The sequence below is a fragment of the Onychomys torridus genome, chromosome 8 (genome assembly GCF_903995425.1).
Source record: "Onychomys torridus chromosome 8, mOncTor1.1, whole genome shotgun sequence".
Taxonomy (NCBI): Eukaryota; Metazoa; Chordata; class Mammalia; order Rodentia; family Cricetidae; genus Onychomys; species Onychomys torridus.
The window spans coordinates 103,600,388-103,618,912 of NC_050450.1; the positions used below are offsets into that span (position 1 = coordinate 103,600,388).

An 18,525-nucleotide genomic window follows, 5' to 3' on the forward strand; every position below is an offset into this window, starting at 1 on the left:
CTGCAGGGAGAGCCCCCCTTGGCCCTGGGCCTGTCTACCCGGAAGGCCCTCAGTGTCCTGAAGGAACAGCTGGAGGCTGTGCTGGAGAAACACCTCAGAGAGCGGAAGAAATGTCTCACGTGGAAGGTGAAGCTTCCTCCGGGGTGGCTGGAGCATGACTGGGTAGGAAGAGAAGCAAGGAGGCCCTGTCTCAGGGACCTGCTGTGCTTGCCCCCTGGATAGCAGAGACTCAGCTGAGACTTGACATAGTCAGAAGTTCCAGTTTCCTGGGAGTGGTATCCCACCCTACTTACTGGACTGGGTCTTAAGATGTGGGCATATTGGAGCCTGTCGTGTTGCTCTAGGAGACATGGAGAAGCAGCTTCCTCCACCTTAACAACCGCTGCTCCTGTTTCCACTGGCCGGGGGCTTCTCTCATGCTGTTGGCTGTACTGCTGTTGCTGTGTTGCTCTGGGGGCCAGCCGGCCGGGAGGTAAGCAGGGACCATGACCTCGCCAGCTCTGCTCTAGTGATCTGAGCACAGAAGAGTCCCTTTCCCTTGACTGGGGACAGAGACTTGGGTAGAGGCAGGAAGCAAGCAAGGCCACTTTCAGAAGTGGCTAGAGGAGCGGGTCATCTTGGGCTGTGGTAGCTGGCTGGGAGGCCTTTTCCCTGGCAATACATGCTGCTCTCTGTGTCCCTCAACTCCAGCCATGGAGTGGAGCTGGTAAATGCCTCTGCTCTGTTCCTGTTGCTGCTTCTCAATCTCATCCTCATTGGGCGGCAAGATCGGCTGAAGCGCCGGGAGGTGCAGTGCAGGCTCCGGGGGATCATTGACCAGATCCAAGGTGAGGCTGAGGGTCAGGTGTGTAGGAAAGATGCTCTGTGACATGTCAGCACTGCCAGGCTGTCATCAATGGGACTTACAGGATGGTCGTGATGGCTGCAGGGTGGCTGTGGGCACCAGGCAGTAGCCTGGGCAGGTGGGAAGCTAATGGTGGCACTCTGAGGTCTGGTGTTGGGAGATGGCTAGAGCACTCTGTCCCTGGTGAGAGGGAAGTTGGAGGGTTTTTTTTTCCACATCTGTCTTGTTCTCCGTTACTGGCTCAGAGGAGTGAGAAGCTAAGGTGTCCACAAAAACAGGATTGAACAGAAAGCTGGGGGCCCATGATGAACAGTCCAGTGAGTGCCTAGAAAGCAGAGGAGTGTTCTTGAGGGAGAGGGGCACTGCCCACAGTCATTTATTTATTGACCTCTGGCTGTAGCTTGAGGATTTGTGTGGGAAGTCCGTGGTCTCTGCTTCCCTGGGGCATGTGATATTTTCAGAGAAGCTACGGCACTTACGTTTTGTAGGTTTTTCTCTGAAATAGGTAGAAAATGCAGGATTAGGAAAAGGTTTACCATTGGCCTGACTGCCCAGTGGCCACACAGGTCACAGATGAACAGTCCAGACCCAGCCAGAGAGACCTAGGGTGACAGGTGCCTCCTGTGGCTCCCTCCAGGAGAGAGATGGCTTCTCCAGGCCATCCCTGATGCCACACATAGCTCCTGAGAGCTGCTTCTGCCAACCCAGATGTGCCTCTGCTCCTCTCCACCTGGATTGTATCTCCTTTGTCTCTAACTGATAAAGTCTTGCCATTCTTTCTGGTCTATTCCCCATGCTCTCCCCCTCTTCCTGGTCTATTCCCCATGCTCTCCCTCCCTCTCTTCCTGGAAGTCATCTCTCATTGCCGTTGCCTGGCAGACAGGTTTACTCCTTCTGTTCCCTCTCCACAGTGCTGGAATCATTCTCAATATGCTTGGCTCTAGGGAAGGATTCTTAGGGAAGGCATTGTTGAAATATGGGATGCATTTGCATGCATGGGATAGGCTTGCAGACCCAGAGCTGTTGTTTCTGTTCTCATCAGATGCTCTCAGGGATGGAAAGGAGATCAAGTGGCCGAATGCCATGTATCCAGACCTCCACATGCCCTTTGCACCTTCCTGGTCCCTGCACTGGGCTTACAGAGATGGACACCTGGTCAACCTGCCAGTTAGTCTGTTGGTAGAAGGAGACATCATAGCCCTGAGGCCTGGCCAGGAGTCCTTCGCCTCCCTGAGGGGCATCAAGGTAGAGGGAACAGCCAGGGGAGTATCTGCAATTAGTTAGGAGTCCTTAGGGTAGATTTGAAGCTCCTGGTCAGCTTGGGGGTTCACAAGGGTACTTGGGCAGGGTTGGAACTCCCTCCTGCTCTTTCTCTGTCTTTTCCCAGATCTTTAAGTCCTAGAAACCCAAGTCCCATAAGGCTCACCCAGCAGGCTCATTGCTAATGGTCAGGACCTTGAAGCTATTTCTTCTTGGCTGGCACTGTCCAGGAAGAGTGGTCTTGCCAACCATGGTGGTACACACTTACAATCCTAGCACTGTGGAGACTGAGGCAAAAGGATTTCGGGTTCCAGGGCAGTGTGAGCTATACAGTGGGACTGTCTCAAGAAACCCCGCCGGGTGGTGGTGGCGCACGCCTGTAATCCCAGCACTGGGAAGGCAGAGGCAGGCAGATCCTCTGTGAGTTCGAGGACAGCCTAGTCTACAAAATGAGTTCCAGGACAGCCTCCAAAGCTACAGAGAAGCCCTGTCTCGAAAAAAACAAAAAACAAACAAAGAAAACAACCAACCAACCAACCAAACAAAACAAACCCCAAAACAAACAGCCCCTACCTCTTCACCCCCCAAACCCCACAATGCACTCTGATGGAGAACTTTCACTCCACATCCCTGTTTGCAGGATGACGAGCACATTGTCCTGGAGCCAGGAGACCTGTTCCCCCCTTTCTCTCCACCACCCTCACCGAGGGGAGAAGTGAAGAAAGGGCCACAGAACCCCCAGCAACACCGGCTTTTCCGGGTCCTGGAGACTCCTGTGATTGACAACATCAGGTAGCATGCCCCTCTCCTGTCCTGTCCCCACCCCCTTCTCCTCCAGTGCTTCCCATGACAAGGAAGGGCCCTCATCCATTCCTGGCCCTGCTGGTGGTAGGCACCTGCTCAGCCTCTTGTGAGCATTTTCAGACCGAGGGATACCCATGGCAGTGGCCACAGCCCCTCTCCCAGGCCACTGTGTGGCCCAGGCCGGGGCCAAGGCTGACTAGAGAATTTCAGAACTTGGAGGTATTTGAACAAACTTGAAGTTTGTCCAGGAGAGAGGCCAGAACCCTTTCGAGGTGTGGCTGTCTGGCATCTTCCCCCAAGAGATGGAGGGTTGCCTCTTTTTGCAGATGGTGCCTGGACACAGCCCTGTCTCGCCCAGTCACTGCTCTGGACAATGAAAGGTTCACAGTCCAGTCCGTGATGCTCCACTATGCTGTGCCAGTGGTCCTGGTGCGTGAGGGACTGCAGGGCAGGGGAGAGGGCCAGACGTGGGTGAGCTTCGGGGCCCAGCCAGGTGAGAGTGAGGGGCTGCAGGGCAGGGAGAGTGCATCTAGGAGGGCCAGAGAGAGCCAGCGGTGTGAATGGCAAAGGAAGGGGCCTACAGCTCTGTCCCTCCCTGGGGGAAGGCACTAAGACTATGTCCATCCTGTCCCCACAGGCTGGCTTTCTCATCACCAATGCCCTGCGCTTCATGTTCAATGCACCTGGGGTCACTTCATGGCAGTACACCCTTCTCCAGCTCCAGGCAAGCGTGGCATTTTCTTCCCTGCTGTGCTTCTCTGTCTCATTCCTCCCTTTCTGCAGCCCAGAGCATCTTAGGGGTTAGCTAAGATTGTCTCCTTTGCCTCCCTTTCTTCCAGCTCCCTGGACCACTGACTCCTCCTCCCCAGGGGATGGCTATGTGGCAGGGCATCCCTCCCCTTCTTCCTCCCTTTGGAGCAGCATCTCCTTAGGACCTGGCATGTGCCTTGCTCTTTCTCAGGTGAATGGCATGCTGCCCATCCTCCCTTTGCTCTTCCCAGTCCTCTGGGTCCTGGCTACTGCTTGTGGAGAAGCTCGTGTCCTGGCCCAGATGAGCAAGGCCTCGCCCAGTTCCCTGGTACGTTGTTCCAAAGCAGCTAGAGGACAGTGGCAGGAAGTGGGGTTTTAGCATGTTAGGGCCCTGGGAATCTCTGCATGGTTTCAGGTACTTTCTGTTACCAAATAGGTTCTAGGCCAGGCCCAGGTGTAGATCCCATCCGTGGGGAGTTGGGATTGCCTGATGCTCTTTACCAGAGTGGTCTGGAGCCTTGCTCATCCAGCTGTGTAGACAGGGAAGTCTTGGAGAAGGCGGCTCTGTTCCTCACTGATGCTCACCCTGTCTCTGTGCAGCTGGCCAAGTTCTCAGAGGATACTCTCAGCAGCTATACTGAAGCTGTCTCTTCTCAGGTAAACTGCTGAGATAGATGGGGTTTCCTCCAGGCCCCTGCAGGCATGAGGGCCGTGGCCTTCCTGGATCTCTGGGATTCTGTGGCCTTGATCTCCAACTGAGCTCTTGGAGCGCTTGCCCCCTCCATCCCTGTTGTGTATGTGTGCATGGCCCAAGCCTGATCCTGTATCAGCATCTTGTCCTAGAACCCTACTTCCTGGCATCTCCCTGGACTTTCCTTGATTTGGGCAAACAAATAAGGCTGAGCCCCAAATGGCCTTACGGACTGTCTGTCTCCCACCAGGAAATGCTGCGCTGCATTTGGGGTCACTTTCTGAGGGTGATCCAGGGGACATCACCAACACTGAGCCACAGTGCCAGCCTGCTGCATAGCTTGGGCTCCGTTACGGTGAGCAGGCCCTGGCGGGAGGATGTACTGTTGCACCAGACCCTCTCACTGAATTGTTCATTTGTTCTGTGTGTGGCCACTAGGCAGTTAGACTAATACTGATGAGTCTTTTTCTAATCCTGCTTCTTTCCCTCTAGGTGCTGTGCTGTGTAGACAAGCAGGGGATTCTATCATGGCCAAATCCTAGCCCAGAAACTGTACTCTTCTTCAGCGGGAAGGTGGAACCCCCTCACAGCAGCCATGAGGACCTCACTGATGACCTGTCTACCCGCTCCTTCTGCCATCCTGAGGTAGAAGAGGAGGTATGGCCAACTCCCATGAAGTTAGGTTGGGCTGCTTAGCCTCAGAGCCAGGCCTGTGGCCTTGGAAGAGTGTGGCTTAGAAGGCAGAGAGGGGCTCCGGATTCCTGGGACTTCTGATTGGTTAAGATGAAGGGTGAGTGGCCAACACATGCCTTTAATCCCAGAACTCAGGAGGCAGAAGCAGACAGATCTCAACAGAGTGAGTTCCAGGACAGGCTCCAGAGCGACACAAAAGAAACCTGTATCAAAAACAAACAAACAAACAAACAAACAAACAAACAAATAAACGAAGGCTAAAGCAGTTAGGAGCCCAGAACTGCCCCGTCTCCCTGATCCTCAGCGGCCATGGGACTCTGGTCCTAGGCCTGTGTTCCTGTTCTCCTCAGCCCCATGAACGAGATGCCCTCCTTGCTGGCTCCCTGAACAATACCCTGCACCTTTCCAACGAGCAGGAGCGTGGTGACTGGCCTGGCGACGGTTCCAAGCCCTCAGAGCCCTGCTCACATCACAAAGCACACGGCCGCAGCAAACACCCATCTGGTTCCAACGTGAGCTTCAGCAGGGACACTGAAGGTGGAGAGGAAGAGCCCAGCAAGGTGAGAGGAAGAGACAGCATAGAGAAGCCACCCTGTCTGTCACAGGCCTTCCTGCCACCCCTGTCAAAGGGAAATCACTCAGTTCAAACCTGTGAGGCCTGGAAGAGCACAGGAGACTCATGCAATCCTTGTTCCCGTAGGAGAGTGTGGGCATGAGCACCCTCCTGGGGAAGATGGGCTCGCTTGTGGGGCTAGTTCTGGGCCTGCTTGGGCATGACAGCCTTCCCCACCTCCTCCCAGCCTGGGGCTTCCCTTACCCCCACATTCCCTCCAGGCCCAGCCTGGGACAGAGGGTGACCCCTACGAGGCCGAGGACTTTGTGTGTGACTACCACCTGGAGATGCTGAGCCTGTCCCAAGACCAGCAGAATCCGTCATGCATCCAGTTTGATGATTCCAACTGGCAGTTACACCTCACCTCCCTGAAGCCACTGGGCCTCAATGTGCTGCTGAATCTGTGTAACGCCAGCGTCACTGAGCGCCTCTGCCGCTTCTCCGACCACCTGTGCAACATCGCCCTGCAGGAGAGCCACAGTGCCGTGCTGCCCGTGCATGTGCCCTGGGGCCTGTGCGAGCTGGCCCGTCTCATCGGTATTGGTGCTGGGCCGGGGGTGTGGGCCGGGGCTGACTGAGTGACTGCTGATCTTTCAGAGCAGGCCTGACTGTCCTTGGCATGGCATTCATTTGCCATTCTTAGCTCTCTAGTCTGGCAAGATGACTAGTTGTTGGGATATAAAGGTGGCAGAAGCTGGCCGGCCAACTGTCTTCCCACCTTTTCCACGGGGTAAGGTGGCCAGGGGAGCCTTGTCTCCTCTCTTAAGGCCCTTCCTGCTGTCCTTGTTCATAGGCTTCACTCCAGGGGCCAAGGAGCTCTTCAAGCAGGAGAACCACCTGGCGCTCTACCGCCTCCCCAGTGCCGAGACTGTGAAGGAGACTTCCCTGGGACGGCCCTCCTGTGTCACCAAGCGGCGTCCCCCACTCAGCCACATGATCAGCCTTTTCATCAAAGACACTGCCACTAGTAAGCCATGCTTCGGCTCAGCTGGCATTCAGCCACACCTTCCCGGGCTTGGTGGGCAGGAGACTCTCCCTCTCTCATTTATTCAGGGGAGGGAAGAGAGGTCAAGTGAATGCTAGACAACTTCCCAGGCTCTCCGATGTGGCAGGGATTGGGCCTGGGGACCAGAGTCACAGAGTGGGATTCTCCGAAGGATGAGGATTGTAGTGCCGGCATTACTAGTCTAGAGTTTCCCCTGGTGGCTTACTGACCAGGAGGTCTGAAGGGAAGTCCCTTTCTCTGTCAGGAGTACCTTTGCACCCTCTGTAAGGACTATAGTGTGCTAGGTCAGAATAAGGCAGGAGCTGATTTGTGGCCTCATGATGTGGTCTCTTTTCCCTGTCCTAGGCACAGAACAGATGCTGTCCCATGGCACTGCTGACGTGGTCTTGGAGGCCTGCACAGACTTCTGGGATGGTGCTGACATCTACCCTCTTTCAGGTTCTGACAGGTGAGTGAGGGCTTTGCTGGTTGGCCTGCCTGATGGTCACGGGCATCTCAAGACCTCTTGTCTTCCTTCTTCTCTACTTCTCTGGCAGAAAGAAAGTGCTGGACTTCTACCAGCGAGCCTGCCTATCTGGTTATTGCTCTGCCTTTGCCTATAAGCCCATGAACTGCACCCTGTCCTCTCAGCTCAATGGCAAGTGCATTGAGCTGGTGCAGGTACCTGGTCAGAACAGCATCTTCACCATGTGCGAGCTGCCTAGCACTGTCCCCATCAAGCCAAACATCCGCCGCAACAGCTGGAGTTCTGATGGTACCGTGAACTTCCATCTCAGTGGGAATGACATGGGGGCTCCCTGGGGCTGAGAAGCCCAGGAACTAAAGGGCTTCAGAGGGCTATATGGTATCACTCAGAAGAAAATGCCGTGGGCAGTCCACAGAATTGGGATGCCGGTGTGGCATTCACTAGCCCATGGCATTGGGAATCCTTTAGTTTCTCTTCATCTAAAACTAGATGCCTTCTCTCCCTTCCTCATGGGTTTCTTGTGGTGGTCAAGAGGATTAATGCATATAAAAGTGTTTTCTTAGAAAAGTTTAAAATGGCGCATTTATAAGGCTTTGTCTTATCAGAATTAGACAAAAACCAAACAGAGGGACATGAACTCTACCTTCCGTCCCAAGCATGCATATTTGGCCATATCTTATAAGCCCAGGAGACGTGTGCTAAGGATGGGACTAGCCCCTGAGTCCTGGAACAGAGCTGGGCAGGAGCTGAGCGGTGTTCAGCATGGTTCCCCAGGATGGTCGTCTCACTGATGACTACCTCTCATTGTCTTTTCTCTTATGTGTGTTGGCTCTTTATGTATCCTGACTCTGCGCACCTGTGTGTGTGATCCCCTGGGGCCCTTATGCTCATTGATTTGGGTGTGGCCTCTGTGTGTGGCCCTGGCTGCCTCCTGGAATCTGCTGGTTCTCCATGTCCTGACTGGGCTGTGTCCTGATTGTCTTGCCACATGCCGGCTGGCTTTTGTGCCTTGTGCCTGCCTGAAGAAGGGATCGGGGAGGTGCTGGAGAAGGAAGACTGCATGCAGGCCCTGAGCGGTCAGATCTTCATGGGCATGGTGTCCTCCCAGTACCAGGCCCGACTGGACATCGTGCGCCTCATCGATGGGCTGGTCAACGCCTGCATCCGTTTTGTCTACTTCTCTTTGGAGGATGAGCTCAAAAGCAAGGTGGGGAGAGCCTTCCCATTTGTCCCCACTGATCTTCCTGAGCCCTTCCTCCTCATGGCCATCTGCCTTTCACAGGTGTTTGCTGAAAAGATGGGCCTGGAAACAGGCTGGAACTGCCACATCTCCCTCACGCCCAACGGTGACATGCCTGGCTCTGAGATCCCTCCCTCCAGCCCCAGCCATGCAGGCTCTCTCCATGATGACCTGAATCAGGGTGAGGGCAAAGAGTGGCAGGGCTGGAGTGAGTGTGGAGCAGTCCCCTCGTTGGGAAATACATCTAGGAGGAACTCATGTAGACCCTGCCTAGAAGCACACTCCCTTGGGAGATAGCCCCTGTTCTTGTGGGCAGTAACAGTGGGCTATTAAAAGTGGAGGCCTAGAGGCAGAAGGTTGTATACCACCTGCAGTGCATGGTTTAGCCTCCCGGAAGGCTGGCCCAAGGTGAGGACAGGCTTTCATCCCCACAGTGTCCCGAGATGATGCAGAAGGACTCCTTCTCTTGGAGGAGGAGGGTCACTCAGACCTTGTCAGCTTCCAGCCTACGGACAGTGACATCCCCAGCTTCCTGGAGGACTGCAACCGGGTATGATTGAGGAATCTGTCCTCTGTCCTGAAGTGGCCAAGAACTGATACAGGAAGTGAAGGGCAGGAGGAGGAGGCAGGAGAGGTGATTTTCTGCTCCCTATTTTGAGACTACTGACATCTCTGCTTCCTTCAGGCCAAGCTGCCCCGGGGCATCCATCAGGTGCGGCCCCACCTGCAGAACATTGACAACGTACCGCTGTTGGTGCCCCTCTTCACTGACTGTACCCCTGATAGTGAGTGCTGTGGCCCGCCCCTTCTTCTGAGCTCTGGCAGGGATGGGCACCGAGTAGCTCAGAGGGGATAAGAGTGAAAGAACATGGGCTGGGACTAGCTGGCACCCAGTGGGGTGATGCTGTAGACATGCCCATTTCAGGGAGCCTGAAGTGAGTGTTATGTGATTGTGCTGTGCTGCTGGGGGGGGCGGTTCTGCTCCCCACTCTTCCCTGTCCTTTGGGTCTGTGAGGTGCTGCTAGCACCTCACGGGCCTCTGCCTGACTCCTGTGACTCTCACCTGCCCACAGCCATGTGTGAGATGATAAAGATCATGCAGGAGTATGGGGAGGTGACCTGCTGCCTGGGCAGCTCTGCCAACCTGAGAAACAGCTGCCTCTTCCTTCAGAGTGATGTCAGGTCAGAGAGGGACTCTGGGACCGTGGGCCAGTCTCTCTGCTTCTCAGACCCTGGGAGGACAGGTCTGCATGAAGCTAGGGATTTGCCTTGGCTGGGACCCGGGGATCTGTGTCTGGTAGAAAAGGGATGGGATATTCCAGTCTTGTGGTAGACAGTTTTTATAGAGAATAGTTCATGGGTGGATTTTCCCTTCACTGAGCAGCATTGCCCTGGATCCCCTGTACCCATCCCGATGTTCCTGGGAGACTTTTGGTTATGCCACCAGCACCACCATGGCCCAGGCTTCCGATGGCCTTTGTCCCCTGCAGCTGTCAGGGCAACTCAACAGCCTGCCTTGCTCCCTGACCTTTCGCCAGGAAGAGACCATCAGCATCATCCGGCTCATTGAGCAGGTGGGTCTCTGATGGCTACTGGGGGATGGCCCAGGACCCTCTGGAGTACCCTAGAAGGTAGAGTTGGAACACATGGTACCTCTGGGCTCTCTAGACCTCATGCTTCCTGCTTTCCTGGCCTGTGGGAGGAACAAGGGAAGCTCCCTAAGGCAGTTGAATTGTATCTGCTCCTTCCTCATCAGAGCACCATGGGCATATGGCTCTTCCTCATCTGAGCACCATGGGCATATGGCTCTTCCTCATCAGAGCACCATGGGCATATGGCTCTTCCTCATCTGAGCACCATGGGCATATGGCTCTTCCTCATCTGAGCACCATGGGCATATGGCTCTTCTTCATCTGAGCACCATGGGCATATGGCTCTTCTTCATGGGAGCACCATGGACATGTGGCTCTTCCTCATCTGAGCACCATGGGCATATGGCTCTTGCTCATCAGAGTACCATGGGCATATGGCTCTTCCTCATCAGAGCACCATGGGCATTGGCTCTTCCTCATCAGAGCACCATGGGCATTGGCTCTTCCTCATCAGAGCACCATGGGCATATGGCTCTTCCTCATCAGAGCACCATGGGCATAAGGCTCTTCTTCACGGGAGCACCATGGGCATATGGCTCTTCCTCATCTGAGCACCATGGGCATATGGCTCTTCCTCATCAGAGCACCATGGGCATTGGCTCTTCCTCATCAGAGCACCATGGGCATTGGCTCTTCCTCATCAGAGCACCATGGGCATATGGCTCTTCCTCATCAGAGCACCATGGGCATAAGGCTCTTCTTCACGGGAGCACCATGGGCATATGGCTCTTCCTCATCTGAGCACCATGGGCATATGGCTCTTCCTCATCTGAGCACCATGGGCATATGGCTCTTCCTCATCTGAGCACCATGGACATGTGGCTCTTCCTCATCTGAGCACCATGGGCATATGGCTCTTCCTCATCTGAGCACCATGGACATGTGGCTCTTCCTCATCTGAGCACCATGGGCATAAGGCTCTTCTTCACGGGAGCACCATGGGCATGTGGCTTTTGGCTGAAGCTTGCTTGTTGTAGGGCTTGAGAGAGGCCAAGTAGGCAGGACTGGATCATCACTGTCCCTCTTGGTCCTTAGGCTCGGCACGCCACCTATGGCATCCGGAAGTGTTTCCTCTTCCTGTTGCAGTGCCAGTTGACCCTTGTGATCATTCAGGTAATCCGGGGCCTACACAGGGATTACCTCTCTTTATAAGGGAGGGACAGGTCTGAGTCTGAGGAGTCGGGGTGCAGAAAACCATATGCCTCTGTGTATCCCTCAGCTTTGGAGATGACCCCACTGGTAGAAGTGTTCTCTCTTCCCTGCTCCTCTCAGTCCAGATGTTGAGTCTGTTGGGCAAGGGCAAGGTATCCTCGGGGCTACAAATCTGGTGACATTTTCTTTCCTGGTTTAGTTCCTTTCTTGTGTGGTCCAGCTCCCACCACTCCTGAGTACCACTGACATCTTATGGCTGTCCTGCTTCTGTTACCCTCTGCTCAGGTGAGAGGTCTTGAAGCCCCTCTGTGCCCAGCCAGTGGGGCTGGGGTGTCAGTGGGCATCCCAAGGGGCCCAGCGTTTCCTAGATGACTCAGGGATCACTTCTGGTGCAAGGCAGCCCTGAGGCAAGGCCCCTTTGTCTTAGCCCTCCTCACGACTGGAGTGGGCCTCATCCCAAGATCCCCTGTGGGTGTTCCCTTTGAGAGTTGGGAGACAGCAGCAGCCACTGTCCTTACCCACGCTTGATTTCAGCGTCTCTCTATTGGGGAAACCGCCACATAGCTCCATCATGTCCATGGCAACAGGCAAAAATCTTCAATCCATTCCTAAGAAGGTAAGTAAGGCAGACCCAGGTTACCAGGGCTTCTCAGAGGGTCTGAGGGTTGGGGCTGGTAGGCCTAACCTGGAAGGCTCGGCAGAGGTCAGGGACCTGGAGAGCTGGTACTTGGCTAGTGGAGGTGGTGGTCAAAATTGAGACAGAGCCTTGCTGGGAATGTGGTTTCCAGTCCATATTCCCTGAGGTGTGACCATTTGCGGAGAGCTTGCAAAAACATGAAGAAGCTGAGCAGGTGCCTGGCCTGCCTGCGGAGGGGCACCCATCATGGGCTGACCGTCCTCCTGGGGGAGCACCCCCATGGGCTGACCATCCTCCTGAGGGGGCACCCCCATGGGCTGACCATCCTCCTGAGGGGGCACCCCCATGGGCTGACCATCCTCCTGAGGGGGCACCCCCATGGGCTGACCGTCCTCCTGCGGGAGCACTCAGCATGGGCTGACGGTCCTCCCCCTGCTGCAGACCCAGCACTACTTCTTCCTCTGCTTCCTGCTCAAGTTCAGCCTCACCGTCAGCTCATGCCTCATCTGCTTCGGCTTCACGCTGCAGAGCTTCTGTGATAGTGCCCGGGCCCGCAACCTCACCAACTGCTCCTCAGTCATGCTTTGCAGGTGGGTCCTGGGGCATCTTGCCTCACCACTGCAGCCCATTCTCCTGCAGGCCTCAGGAGGCTGAGCCTCTGCCTTCCTTTGGCAGCAATGATGACAGAGCTCCAGCCTGGTTTGGGGATTTTGCCAATGGGTTGCTGTCAGCTCAGAAGCTCACAGCTGCCCTGATTGTTCTGCATACAGGTGAGGACTCTGTCTCACTGGGGCTGCTGACTGCTAATGGGGAAGCCCCAAGGTGGGAGGCAAGACTTTGGGTCAGTGGAAGCCTTGACACCCCATTGGTCAATCTTCCTAGTCTTTATCTCCATCACCCATGTACATCGCACTAAGCCTCTGTGGAGAAAGAGTCCCTTGACAAATCTCTGGTGGGCAGTGACCGTGCCTGTGGTGTGAGTAGTGTTTGATGGAGGGCCGCGGGACAGGGCTGGGACCATAGCTGGGAGGAAGATGGGTCTGGCTGCCCTTGAACTAACTGTACCGAGAAAGCAAGACGACTCGGGTCACACAGGACTGTTCTTTCCTTCCACAGGCTCCTAGGCCAGGTGGTCCAGACGGTTGTGGACCTGCAGCTGTGGACACACAGGGACACACGTGTCCACTTTGGCCTAGAGGATGTACCCCTGCTGACATGGCTCCTGGGCTGTCTGTCCCTGGTCCTCGTGGTAGTCACCAATGAGGTTGTGAAACTGCATGAGATTCGGTGAGCTGGCAGCACTCGGCTGGGCCGTCCCCAGACCCACCAGCCCCTTGCTGTCGCCCTGCTCAGCCCTCGAGTCTGGAGGGCTGTGCCAACCTGTGTTTCCCTGGTGCTAGAGAGGAAGCCAGCTATACTCTTGCACTTTTTACTTTTTGAGACAGGCTCTCACTAAGTAGATCGACCTTGACCTTGCAATCCTCCTGCCTCAGCCCCTAGGAAGCTAGAATCGCAGGCCTGAATCACCAGGCTGAGTTGTCAACTGCATTTTCATCTGTTTCATCAGGGTCCGTGTCCGCTACCAGAAGCGACAGAAGCTGCAGTTTGAAACTAAGCTGGGCATGAACTCTCCCTTCTGAGCCATTGGCCATGGCGGCCATCGTTGCCCTGGTTCTTGGGGCGAGAGCCAGACTGACCCGAGTCTGGGGTGTTGGTATCATGAATGTTTCAGGGTTTGTCTTTGTGCCTCATGGCACTGAAGGCTCAGCAATAGTCACCGGAGACGCTGCTGTCTTCCTGACCCTGGGGCTTTTCATGAAGGAGCCGAGGGGGTGCAGCCATGATCTGACAGGACTGCCCTGGCTCGCCCTGGCTTTGCCAGGGCACTCTTGAATGTATGACCTCAGGCCCTTGGTAAAGGGACCCTTAGCTCCCTCCCCTGTGTGATACCTCTCTTTGGGGTCCCCTTACTAGACACCTCCGGCTCTTGCATCGATGGCAGCCTCAGTGACTGCTGCTGTGCAAGATGCTGTGTCCCCCCGCCACCCATGTCCCTCTCCCGGGGCGAGGGCCTGGCTGTGGTCCTGAGGCCTTCCCCTTCCTCTGGAGCCCTGCGTCAGCTGGCCATAAGTCATCCATGGAGGACCGCGAGGGCAGTGTGGGCAGCATCCGCAGCGCTGGCAGTGGGCAGAGTTCTGAAGGCACCAATGGCCATGGCACTGGCCTCCTTATTGAGAACGCTCAGGTGGGAGGGAGGGCACCTGGGCCTGGTCAGGGCCTGCCCATTACCTGTTTTCCATGTACTGAGTAGGCTCTTCTTCTGACTGCAGCCACTGCCCTCTGCCAGTGAGGACCAGGTGCGGTCAGGCCTGCACGCCCCATCCCTGGCAGGTAAGAAGGCTAAATGGGACTGGTGTTGGCTGGGAGGCACAGGGGGAGGTAAAGGCACGCTCCTGCCCACCCCTCTTCCAACCACTTCTGATGTCATTTATCCCCTCGAAGACAACCTGAGCCACCGCCCTCTGGCCAGTTATCGCTCTGGGGAGATCTTCACCCAGGATGTGAGGCCAGAGCAGCTCCTGGAAGGGAAGGTGAGGTTCCTACTGAGAAATGTGCTTCAGGCCTTGGCAGAGAGTAGAGGACTTTAGCCCTGGCCCTGGGGAAGGTACAGGCCAATGGGCTAGTCCCTTTCTCAGCTGACATCTCCATCCCACCTCACTCCATGCCCCAGGATGCACAGGCCATTCATAACTGGTTGAGCGAATTCCAGCTGGAAGGCTACACTGCCCACTTCCTGCAGGCTGGCTATGATGTGCCGACCATCAGTCGAATGACACCTGAGGTGAGTACTGAAGCAGGTGAAGGCAGGCCCAGCAGGCAGTGGAGGGCCCTGATGTCTGTGATCTGGGTGACAGGATCTGACGGCCATTGGGGTCACCAAACCTGGACACCGGAAGAAGATCGCCTCAGAGATTGCCCAGCTCAACATTGCTGAGTGGCTGCCCAACTATATCCCGGTGAGCAGGTGGACAGGGTGGGGCCCTTGGCTCTTATCCAGGGCTGTGGCCTTGGGAGTGAGGAAGCGCCCTTTCTAGCTTGGGGAGAGCCAGGTTTTGATGATGGCATTCTTCCAGGTGGATCTGCTGGAGTGGCTGTGTGCACTGGGGCTGCCACAGTACCACAAGCAGCTGGTGAGCAGTGGCTACGACTCCATGGGGCTGGTGGCTGATCTCACCTGGGAGGAACTGCAGGAGATAGGCGTGAACAAGCTGGGTAAGGACCACTTGGAGGCGGTCCCTGATCCCAACTATCTCCAGCATCTCCGAGAGAACTCGGGCAAAAAGGGGTCTATCCAGGGCAAACGGGACAAGCCTAGACCCAGCTAACCCACCCACATCTGTCTACCCCTGCCCAGGGCATCAGAAGAAGCTCATGCTAGGTGTGAGGCGGCTGGCAGAACTTCGAAGGGGCTTGCTGCATGGGGAGGCCCTCGGCGAAGGTGGACGCCGGCTGAGCAGGGGTCCAGAGCTGATGGCCATTGAAGGCCTGGAGAACGGGGAAGGTCCAGCTCTGGCTGGTCCTCGCCTCCTCACATTTCAGGGCATTGAGCTGAGCCCAGAGCTACAGGCAGCTATGGCAGGGGGTGGCCCGGAACCACTCCCCGTCCCACCTGCCCGTTCTCCCAGCCAGGAAAGCATTGGTGCACGCTCACGGGGATCTGGTCACTCACAGGAACAGCCTGCCTCTCAGCCCAGTATGGGTGACCCCAGTGCCCCACAGGAGAGGAACCTTCCAGAGGGTACAGAGCGCCCCTCTAAGCTTTGTTCCCCACTCCCTGGCCAAGGACCTGCCCCTTATGTCTTTATGTGTCCACAGAGTTCACCCTCTAGCCCAGCCCCAGGGCCCCCTCCTGGTGCTCCCCGGGCCTTCTCCTATTTGGCTGGCTCTCCTGCCGCTCCTCCAGACCCGCCTCGGCCCAAACGCCGGTCCCACAGCCTGAGCCGCCCTGGCCCTGCTGAGGGGGAGACCGAGGGGGAGGCTGAGGGGCCAGTGGGTGGTGCCCTGGGCAGCTATGCCACCCTTACTCGGAGACCGGGACGCAGCACCCTTGCCCGGACTAGCCCTAGCCTGACCCCAACCCGAGGGACCCCCCGAAGCCAGTCCTTTGCCCTCCGCGCCCGTCGTAAAGGACCCCCGCCCCCGCCCCCCAAGCGCCTCAGTTCGGTCTCTGGCTCCACCGAGCCCCCTTCACTAGAGGGAAGCCCAGGACCCAAGGAAGGGGCCACGGGTCCCCGGAGGCGAACACTGAGTGAGCCAACAGGCCCCTCAGAGCCCCCCGGTCCCTCTGCCCCAACTGGCCCTGTGTCGGACACAGAAGAAGAGGAGCCTGGGCCTGAGGGAACATCCCCATCTCGGGGCAGCTCAGGAGAAGGGCTACCATTCGCAGAGGAAGGGAACCTGACTATTAAGCAGCGGCCGAAGCCAGCTGGTCCCCCGCCCCGGGAGACACCTGTACTCCCTGGCCTTGACTTCAACCTCACAGAATCCGACACTGTCAAACGGAGGCCCAAATGTAAAGAGAGAGAGCCACTCCAGACTGCACTGTTGGCCTTTGGGGTAGTGGGTGGTGACACCCCCAGCCCCTCTGCTCCCCTGCCCTCCCAGGCCCCCTGTGAATCTCCCTCAACTTCCTCTAACCCTCCACGGTCTGAGCCTAGCAGCCTTCCATCTCAAGGAACTCCAGGCCCTTCTCCCAGCCCCATGTCTCAGCCCCCCGGCCACCAAGGGACCTCTGCTGGGCCAGCTTTGGCAGCAGGCAGTCGGCTGAATGTGGAGACAGAGCCTCCAGCTGCCCCTGCTGCCCTCCTCAAAGTGCCTGGAGCAGGTAAGAAGTGAGGCCGGCCCAGGGAAGGTTGCTGTGTGCAGGGTCACATCTAGCCAAGTCACATGGTAACCTTTTGTCTCTACAGGAACAACTCCCAAGCCTGTGTCTGTGGCCTGCACTCAGCTGGCATTTTCTGGCCCAAAGCTGGCTCCCCGGCTTGGCCCCCGCCCGGTACCTCCTCCAAGGCCCGAGAGTACTGGGCCTGTGTGTTCAGGCCGGGCCCAGCAGAGACTGGAGCAGACCAGCTCATCCTTGGCAGCTGCGCTCAGGGCAGCTGAGAAGAGCATTGGCACCGAGGAGCGAGAGGGGTGAGCTGGGTGCTGGGTGCAGAGGGAGGAGAGAAGGCTGGGCTTGGGAGCATTGGAAGGGGACACTGCAGGCAGAGTCTGGGCTAGGAGGTCTCTAGTGGGATGTCAGGGTGGCCAATGGGTTCCTGGTGACTGTCGCTTAAGACATTCATTTAGCCAAAGCCTTTGTCCTTGAGCCTCTGAACTCCTCTGTAAGGGAAGGATGGTAACTCCTGCTCCTGGGAGGTTATAAACAGTAAGAGGTGAGGTACAAGTGTGTGGCAGCAGACCCATCTTGTTAAGGCTTTCCCTTGATGTAGCCCCACAGCGACCTCTACCAAGCACATTCTGGACGACATTAGCACCATGTTTGACGCCCTAGCTGACCAGCTGGATGCCATGCTGGATTGAGCAAGACCGGCTTGTGGCCCTCCCTCCCATGGTACCCACGGTGGCCTGCCAGTGTTCACCGCCTGTGGCCCAACATGGAAGAAGACCCTGGCACCCACAGAACAGGCTGGGGGTTGGTTGAGCTGGAGTACCCTTCTGCGGCAGAGGCCCTCCTGCGGCTTCAAGCAGTGGCTGTCAGACCCAAACGGGGCTGAAAGGACTTGTCAGAGCCTGACTGAAGGGCCTCAGCTGTAAGGGAGCAAGGCCCCTCCTGTGTACAGCTGACTGCTCAGCTTTGGCCCCTGAACAGGGACCCTGGTGAGAGCACTCTCTAGGAGGAGGTAGCCGCAGGGCTTTTCGGATGCTTGCGCCTCCCCGCCCAGTCTAAAGCCTCGGTGCTGAGGGAATTCTGGCCACCCACTGAGCTGCTCTAGGGCTCTGGGAGGCTGTGAGGAAGCTGTGTACTTGGCTGGTCCCTTCCGTGCAAGTGTACATAGGTGATGTAAATACACAGCAGGGACATGCCTTTCTGCCAGTGCCCAGTGACCTTGTCACCTCCTGCCCTTCTGGCCATCCCACCCGGGGAGGCAGTGCTGGCCAGGGTCAGAGGCAGTGAGGTTAACAGATAGATCCCCAGTGCCCAAACTTTCACAACTGTACATAGTATTTTTCAAGCAGAGAGAAATGCATATATTTTAAATGGAATTTATTCTATCTATTAACTGCCTGAGGAATGCACTGGGGAAGAAGGCCTTCACACCACAGAAGAACCTCTACTCACCTCCTGCCGGAGGACCCAGTTGGTCCAGGCCCAGGATCTGTAACTATTAACCTCGTCCCCAACTAACACCAATGAAAGTGCCATTCCGCGGGACCGGGCTGTGTTTCGGATCTGTGCGTCAGACCTCCCAATCCGGGACTCTCCCTTCACCCAGACCTTGGGGCACTCAGCAGTGTGGAGGGATGGTGACTGCAGCCTTGGGAAGGGAGCCCTTCATGGATGTTTCATGAATCTACCACAGGTTTTTCTTAAAGCAATTTACAATTTTAATATAAACCAGTTGTCATTCACTCCCAAAAGGCTCATTTCCAGTAAAAAAAAAAAAAAAAAAAAAAGTAAAAAAGTCTCCCAGAACAAGGACAGAGCCTGGGCTG

At 56.3% G+C, this 18,525-nt stretch overlaps 2 protein-coding genes across 6 annotated transcripts in view; both read left to right on the top strand.

Moving 5' to 3' along the window:
* The window catches only part of Tmem94 (transmembrane protein 94), a 35,239-nt gene extending 21,290 nt beyond the window's left edge, over nucleotides 1–13,949 (top strand). For 2 of the 5 annotated variants that reach the window (XM_036198267.1, XM_036198265.1), the window contains 30 exons: nucleotides 7–126; nucleotides 345–472; nucleotides 691–827; nucleotides 1,887–2,089; nucleotides 2,745–2,896; nucleotides 3,235–3,337; nucleotides 3,546–3,632; nucleotides 3,870–3,986; nucleotides 4,259–4,315; nucleotides 4,600–4,704; nucleotides 4,842–5,006; nucleotides 5,393–5,602; nucleotides 5,877–6,192; nucleotides 6,449–6,622; nucleotides 7,007–7,109; nucleotides 7,198–7,415; nucleotides 8,153–8,334; nucleotides 8,410–8,548; nucleotides 8,802–8,917; nucleotides 9,053–9,152; nucleotides 9,441–9,549; nucleotides 9,752–9,941; nucleotides 11,055–11,132; nucleotides 11,371–11,456; nucleotides 11,706–11,787; nucleotides 12,250–12,398; nucleotides 12,484–12,578; nucleotides 12,691–12,784; nucleotides 12,925–13,095; nucleotides 13,376–13,949. In XM_036198267.1, coding sequence (XP_036054160.1) covers nucleotides 7–126; nucleotides 345–472; nucleotides 691–827; nucleotides 1,887–2,089; nucleotides 2,745–2,896; nucleotides 3,235–3,337; nucleotides 3,546–3,632; nucleotides 3,870–3,986; nucleotides 4,259–4,315; nucleotides 4,600–4,704; nucleotides 4,842–5,006; nucleotides 5,393–5,602; nucleotides 5,877–6,192; nucleotides 6,449–6,622; nucleotides 7,007–7,109; nucleotides 7,198–7,415; nucleotides 8,153–8,334; nucleotides 8,410–8,548; nucleotides 8,802–8,917; nucleotides 9,053–9,152; nucleotides 9,441–9,549; nucleotides 9,752–9,941; nucleotides 11,055–11,132; nucleotides 11,371–11,456; nucleotides 11,706–11,787; nucleotides 12,250–12,398; nucleotides 12,484–12,578; nucleotides 12,691–12,784; nucleotides 12,925–13,095; nucleotides 13,376–13,448 — 4,059 coding nt within the window. In that variant the 3' untranslated portion in view covers nucleotides 13,449–13,949. The other 3 variants (XM_036198268.1, XM_036198266.1, XM_036198269.1) reach the window with 3 other exon arrangements.
* Nucleotides 13,459–18,441, top strand: Caskin2 (CASK interacting protein 2). The gene is made up of 10 exons (XM_036195331.1): nucleotides 13,459–13,640; nucleotides 13,918–14,053; nucleotides 14,139–14,199; nucleotides 14,311–14,399; nucleotides 14,540–14,650; nucleotides 14,724–14,825; nucleotides 14,943–15,081; nucleotides 15,224–16,693; nucleotides 16,779–17,001; nucleotides 17,301–18,441. Exons 1-10 carry the CDS (start codon nucleotides 13,459–13,461, stop codon nucleotides 17,389–17,391), a joined length of 2,604 nt encoding a protein of 867 aa, XP_036051224.1. The 3' UTR covers nucleotides 17,392–18,441.
* The last annotated feature ends 84 nt before the right edge of the window (nucleotides 18,442–18,525 follow it).

What these genes read in the sequence shown, in the direction of transcription:
- Caskin2 (XM_036195331.1), top strand. Translation starts at nt 13,459, where the DNA reads ATGGCGGCCATCGTTGCCCTGGTTCTTGGGGCGAGAGCCAGACTGACC. An exon ending in TTCATGAAGGAGCCGAGGGG is followed by an intron (nt 13,641 to 13,917) that starts GTGCAGCCATGA and finishes CTTCCTCTGGAG; the next exon opens with CCCTGCGTCAGCTGGCCATA. An exon ending in GGCTGCCCAACTATATCCCG is followed by an intron (nt 14,826 to 14,942) that starts GTGAGCAGGTGG and finishes GCATTCTTCCAG; the next exon opens with GTGGATCTGCTGGAGTGGCT.